General features: G+C 35.5%; 2 protein-coding genes across 4 annotated transcripts in view; one reads left to right on the top strand and one right to left on the bottom strand.

Moving 5' to 3' along the window:
• Window positions 1-2563, top strand: part of LOC107631369 (nucleobase-ascorbate transporter 11) — a 7230-nt gene extending 4667 nt beyond the window's left edge. For both annotated transcript variants that reach the window (XM_016334798.2, XM_021119620.1), the window contains 7 exons: window positions 251-351; window positions 512-647; window positions 748-798; window positions 874-1161; window positions 1272-1506; window positions 1646-1926; window positions 2030-2563. In XM_016334798.2, the coding sequence (XP_016190284.1) occupies window positions 251-351; window positions 512-647; window positions 748-798; window positions 874-1161; window positions 1272-1506; window positions 1646-1926; window positions 2030-2254 (1317 nt within the window). In that variant the 3' untranslated portion in view covers window positions 2255-2563. The remainder of the gene's footprint in view (window positions 1-250; window positions 352-511; window positions 648-747; window positions 799-873; window positions 1162-1271; window positions 1507-1645; window positions 1927-2029) is intronic.
• Window positions 2624-5833, bottom strand: LOC107633800 (putative U-box domain-containing protein 50). Of its 2 annotated transcripts, none has more exons than XM_016337402.2 (6): window positions 5521-5833; window positions 5143-5255; window positions 4941-5065; window positions 4334-4853; window positions 3793-4260; window positions 2624-3343 (listed from the first exon to the last, which is right to left on the bottom strand). In XM_016337402.2, exons 1-6 carry the CDS (start codon window positions 5687-5689, stop codon window positions 2765-2767), a joined length of 1974 nt encoding a protein of 657 aa, XP_016192888.1. In that variant the 5' UTR covers window positions 5690-5833; the 3' UTR covers window positions 2624-2764. The 2 variants fall into 2 exon arrangements, with proteins under 2 accessions (XP_016192888.1, XP_020975280.1); XM_021119621.1 differs by lacking the exon at window positions 2624-3343 and having other exon boundaries at window positions 3797-3973; window positions 4096-4260.

The following is a 6311-nucleotide window of genomic DNA, read 5'->3' as shown; positions in this document are numbered from 1 at the left end:
ACAAACAAATACTTCAATATATAAAAAGTATAGATTGATCGAATTATTTTTTATTATATTATTAAGTGTAGTATAATATAAAATTTATTATATTTGTTTTAAGAGCTATATAGATTGTTTTATAACTAATTATAAAACTCAAAATTCCTCTATTATCATTTTAATCATCTAAAAAATTAGTATTAATTTCGCATATTGTACGGGACTAAATCTAGTTATTATAATTCTGTTTGTTTGTGGATAAATGCAGAAATTTAGGCACATAATGAGGGAACTCCAAGGAGCTATAATTGTTGGTTCAATATTCCAATTCATCCTGGGGTTTAGTGGTTTAATGTCTATTCTTCTCAGGTAACAAGAAGCTGCATATGATCCTCCTTTATGTTTATGTTGAACTGAGTGAATTTTACTTTGTTATTTTGCTAATCTGCTACCTTATTAAATATGAGGACATTAAAGTATAATAACAATGTTTCAGTTTTCTAAAAAACTTACAAAAGTTTTGTTATAGGATAATCAATCCCATTGTGGTGGCTCCAACTGTTGCTGCTGTAGGTTTAGCGTTCTTCAGCTATGGTTTTCCAGAAGCTGGCACTTGCTTGGAAATTAGCATTCCACAGATAGCATTGGTTATAATGTTCTCACTGGTGAGTCTATAAGCCATGGATTATTTATTTATTTATTATTAAATTATGTCAATAGTTTTCCTACACTCACACCATTGTTCCTTTGTTTCCTTAATTGAAGCATCTTCGAGGAATATCTATCTTTGGACACCACATATTTCGAATTTATGCTGTAAGTATACTAAATTTCCATAATTAAATGTATATAATAAATTCTGGTGTTTAACATACTTTTTAATATTTACAGGTTCCCCTGAGTGTTACAATAATTTGGATATATGCATCATTTTTAACCGCTGGGGGAGCATACAACTACAAAGGGTGCAATCCCAACATTCCAAGCTCAAACAGTCTGAATGATTCATGCAGAAAGCATGCAGATACTATGAAGCATTGCAGGACGGATATATCAAATGCATTGTCAACTTCTGCATGGCTCAGAATCCCCTACCCTCTACAATGGGGCCTTCCTGTTTTCCATCTTAGGACTTGCATAATCATGGCCATAGTGTCACTTGTTGCTTCTGTTGATTCAGTAAGTACATTACTCAATACTTGCAGAAATGAGATTATCATGAGTGTACTAAAAGTCTAAAACCCACAGATGAAACTGCAAGTGTAAAGTATCAATTATTATTTTTGCAGGTTGGGACTTATCACATGTTATCTGTGAGAGCTAATTTGAAGCCTCCAAGTTCAGGAATTGTGAGTAGAGGAATAGCATTGGAGGGCTTGTGTAGTATATTGGCTGGTCTTTGGGGTTCAGGTACTGGCTCAACAACTCTCACAGAAAATGTGCACACAATTGAAACCACTAAGGTGGCGAGTAGGAGGGTAGTTGAACTTGGAGCAGCATTCCTGATCCTCTTCTCATTTATGGGTAAAGCATCAAGATTTAGTGAAAAAGAACAAATGTATCAAGATTCAAAATTATTATAGGATGTCAATTTCTATAGTCTTGTACAATTTTCAATAGAAAAAATATTTAGTGGCCTAATCTATTCCATTTACTTTTGTAGGAAAAGTAGGTGCCCTTCTTGCTTCCATTCCACAGGCTTTGGCTGCTTCTGTACTGTGTTTTATGTGGGCTCTTGTTGCAGCATTGGGTCTGTCAAACTTACAGTATGGTCAGTCAGGAAGCTTTAGGAACATGGCAATAGTTGGCATTTCATTGTTCCTTGGTCTGTCCATCCCTTACTATTTTCAGCAATATCAGCCTCAAGCCACTCTCATACTTCCCGGTTATCTAGTCCCTTATGGTGCTGCATCTGATGGACCATTTCATTCAGGCATCAAACAAGTAAGCACTTCTCCAAAACAACATATGAGTAAGAATGCACTTTCTTTACTTGTAAGTATGAATATATATGAGCTAATCACTTTAGGTGTTTAAAATGTTTCAGCTTGATTTTGCAATCAATGCTCTAATGTCATTAAACATGGTGATCACACTGTTAGTGGCATTCACTCTGGACAACACAGTCCCAGGAAGTGCACAAGAAAGAGGGGTGTACACATGGTCACAAACACAAGACATTGCCACTGATCCCTCACTCAAATCTGCATATTCTCTGCCAAAGAAAGTTGCTCGGTGCTTGTGTTGGGCTAAATGTTTAGGAGGAATCTGAATACTAGTTTTTTTCTGATTCATCTGTCTATTAGGTTTTGTGGGAGAAAAACTGAAACAGTAGGTCATGGCTTGGCACATAGAAGATATTGCAGTTCATGGAGAATAAAGATATGACACACATGGATTTAGCTACATTTCACTAGATAGGAACTGGCTTAACTCTAATTTTGAATGTAAAATCACACAGATACTTTCAAATACATATAGGTCAAATTGTTAGGTGGATATAACAAAAGAAGAAATTCATTGTACTTGTACATTTATAACTTTTTTTTTGGGACAAATTAATAATTCAATTTTGTAATTTCAGGTGCTTAATGTTGTAAGGCTATAGTAGTAAGGTTTTTGCTTAGTACCATAAAATGACTTTAAAGAAATACATTAGATTTTTCTTTAGAAGACCATACCATTTATGCACTCATGAGTAAATTCACAAGAAAGTTTATTGCACCTATGTCTATCAATGAAATTGAAGCTTCTAAAGGCTCTAAATCTTGAATAAGTCCCACTAATCAATTCTTGTCCAAGCTATACTATCATGCTTTCTTCTAATCTCATTGAGTTCCTCCATGACCCTTGCAATGCTCATGTCTTCATTGGACATGCTCCTCTTTGCTAAGTCCTCAACTTCCTTTGCTACATCCAATGGCCATTTCCCACCACTTCCATCCAAAATATCCTCCCTAACCATACCCAGAAAATTTCTTTTTCCGGTCAAAAGTTGCATCAACAAAACCCCTACCGCCTTTACATCAGACCCAACATTGCATTCTTCACCACATCCATGAAGCCCAAAGCCTGTGATCTTTGCAACAAGGTTGTGGTCTAGGAGGATATTGGATGGGTCAATGCGACAATGAATAATGGGCCTGGGCTGAGATTCATGGAGAAAGCCCAGGCCCGAGCAAACTTCGATCGCGATCCTTATCCGATCATGCCACCATAAGGACCATTTTCTTACCCTGCAATGTAGAATGTCTCCCAAGCTCCCACTGTCCATGTATTCTAGAATTATGCATTTGGGCTCGGAGCAGAAGCCTAGCATATCAACTAGATGTGGGTGCCGAATACTGCCAAGAATCTTCACCTGAAAATGTTCAAATTTTCAGGTTCATTGAAACAAAATGCCAAAGGAAAGGAATTAAATTTCCAGATCCCAAGCCCATGTTGAATTAATTTATGAACTTTTTTCTCTTTGGTTTAAGATATAAGTTTTTATTAGTGACTTGAAAGAGAGATATTTTTGGCACCTTGCTTCAATCACATGCTGTAAAATGGTATCAAAGACTTGCAATGCAAGAAATGAAAGGAGAAGAAACAGCAACAGAATATTGCAGAGAAGATAGAGCAAGAGAGAAATCTATTTTCTTGGCATTGGTAGTAGCAGTTAGAAATTGTGGTGAAAACCTCTAAATAACTAATGCAAGTGACTTCAAATACTGCCAGCTGGAGCCAGTACCTAACTAACTGATTTCTCAATTGGGTTGAACTAAAACTAAATTTACATTTCATTTCAAAGCCTTCATATTATGCTACCTTAGCTAAGAAATAATGTAGTTGGGAGAATGCAGGAAGAGAATTGAGCATCTTGATTGCAACTGTATAACCATTGATCCTTCCTTTATACACATTACTCCATCCTCCAACGCTACCTTTCATCCTCAACTCATCCCAAAAGCTGTGTGTGGCCACCACGATCTCCTCCTCTCTGTACTCCCTGAAAACACAACAACCATTATTATTCACTGCCTCTGCCACCACCCTCCTTGATCTCCCCATTATTCTTTGTTTCCTCAACTCTTCAATCTCCCCAAGAATCTGTGTTTTCACTTCTATTACCTTTCTTTGTTGTCTTTCGGTTTCTGACACTTGTATTACCATTTTCTTAGTCTCTTCAACTTCAACACTTATTTCATCTACTTCTTCCTTTTTTCTCTCCAGTTCCTTCTTTAGTTCTTCCCTTGCAGCAACCTCTTCCTTGATTCGATTCTCAAGCTCTTCTTCCTGATGAGAATTGAAATAATTTTGAATATCAGGTGCTACAAAGTACAAAACTGATAGAACATATATAACATACCCGACGGTTGCAGAACCAAATAGCCCATTCAGCCTTTTCATGTCTTTCTATATTCTGCTTGGCTTCCTTTCTCTTTGTCTGGATCCTATTGTATGCTTCATTCAGTTCCTCTCTGAGGCTCTCATATTGAGAAGGTGGAAAATCTGAGTTGTGGTTTTCTTCCTCCAAATTCAAAGACAGCAATTCCTGATAATAATTTTCAATCTCTCGGAGATAAAATTCCCAGAGGTTTTGGTTAATAAGAGGGAACACGGAGGATGAAGAAGAACTTGTAGGATCGGAATCAATGCTTCTACTGTTACTGAATATTAGTCTTTCTAGGCACCATTTGGCAATTGACTTATTGTTGTTATCTTTCATTCTTGCAACTGTGACACCATTATCATCCTCCATTACTGTCTCATCATTATCCTTCTCTCGGAGGAACACTTGTATCCCTTCACACACAAAGAACAGTTCACAGAACCCAGGCTTCTGCTTATGAACATACAACATTGCGTTCATCGCATCTTTTTGTTTCCTAAATCATACATAGCAAAAAGTAAATAATATTAATTAAGTTTTCAATATTTGAATGAACAAGAAGCTAAGGCCGGAGAATACGTACAATGAAGCCTTCATGAATGAGAATGCCATGACCAATTTGGTAATTCCAAGACCATAAATTAAGTCTATTGTGCGCTTTTGAACAGGTTCATCAAATTGCTCTATGTCAAGTATTTCAGCTGGTACCTGAAAATATGCTTCAATATAATATAATATAATTCCGTCATTTTATTTCATTTACAATTTGAATTTAATTTCCTCACATTGTCACAGAAGGATATATACTTGGAAAGCATCTTGTCGATTTTGTCTTCCTCGCCTTTCCGGATTCTCTCCATTTTAACATCACAAGCAATGCCTTCTGGGAAATTCCCAACTGAAATAAGATCACAAAACAATAAGCTATAAGCGAAAACTCAATTGAACTCCACTTCAATATAATGTTAATTATTAAAGCCATTTTGTATTTTTTATTATATTTATTTTGATTAAAGTAATTTTAAAATGTAATTTTTATAGATATAATCATCGAGAACTTCAAGAAACTATCTTTAAAACGCAAATTTCAATATGCTCTGTTTTTAGAAAGTAAAATGTTGATTAAACTGATGATACAGAAATGTGTGAGGATCAGAACTTACGTAGTGTTGAAAGATGGTTGCAAGTGTTATTGTATTTGACATGCAGAATGATTATGGAAATTGGGTGAGAGTGCCATTTACTGAGAGTCCAAGCCAAAGTGTGAATTCCTTCAAGCACATTATTCCCAAGGGCGACATAGATTTTCTCTCTCTCTGCTCTACCATTCATATTTACCTGCTTTGGCGTGAGGAAAAGAAATTGAAGTTTGGGTTTGGAGAGTTCTTATCATTCCCAAGATATGACACTTGCTTCGTCGCTTTAATTTCCACGTTTGTCAAATTAACAAGCCATCTGCTGCATTTGGACGGCAATTTCCACGCCTCTAATTAACAAGAAACCAATTTTTGTCTTATGTACTTACTATATATAGTTATTATCAATGATAGTGTTCATTCGCGTATCTTAAACTACTATATATGCTGTTTATAAAATAAAATACTTTAAAAGATAAACAATACATTCATTATTAAATTTTTATTATAAATTTATGATAATCACAAATAAAACTTAGCTTAAGTATTGACAAATGCAGAAAGAAAAAACAACAGCTCAACATACAGCTAGGTTGTAATTCTAATATGATATATTTTCTTTCAAAAAAAGCTTTAGAAATGATTGATTCCACATATATACTATCGATCAATGATCGTCGTCTAACAATTCCAGTGTCTTTTTCGGCTTCTTCTATGTTACATTCCACTGCGATTATTATTTTTCGACCTCTATGCATTTGTCATGGACTCATGGATGGGCGCCAGCAAGTAAGACGAAAATCATTTTCCCCATCAAT

Source organism: Arachis ipaensis, chromosome B03, assembly GCF_000816755.2.
Source record: "Arachis ipaensis cultivar K30076 chromosome B03, Araip1.1, whole genome shotgun sequence".
NCBI lineage: Eukaryota > Viridiplantae > Streptophyta > Magnoliopsida > Fabales > Fabaceae > Arachis > Arachis ipaensis.
This window is presented reverse-complemented; position numbering and strand designations above follow the sequence as displayed.

What these genes read in the sequence shown, in the direction of transcription:
- LOC107633800 (XM_016337402.2), bottom strand. Translation starts at nt 5,689, where the DNA reads ATGAATGGTAGAGCAGAGAGAGAGAAAATCTATGTCGCCCTTGGGAAT. An exon ending in ATATATCCTTCTGTGACAAT is followed by an intron (nt 5,066 to 5,142) that starts GTGAGGAAATTA and finishes GCATATTTTCAG; the next exon opens with GTACCAGCTGAAATACTTGA. An exon ending in TCATTCATGAAGGCTTCATT is followed by an intron (nt 4,854 to 4,940) that starts GTACGTATTCTC and finishes TGTATGATTTAG; the next exon opens with GAAACAAAAAGATGCGATGA.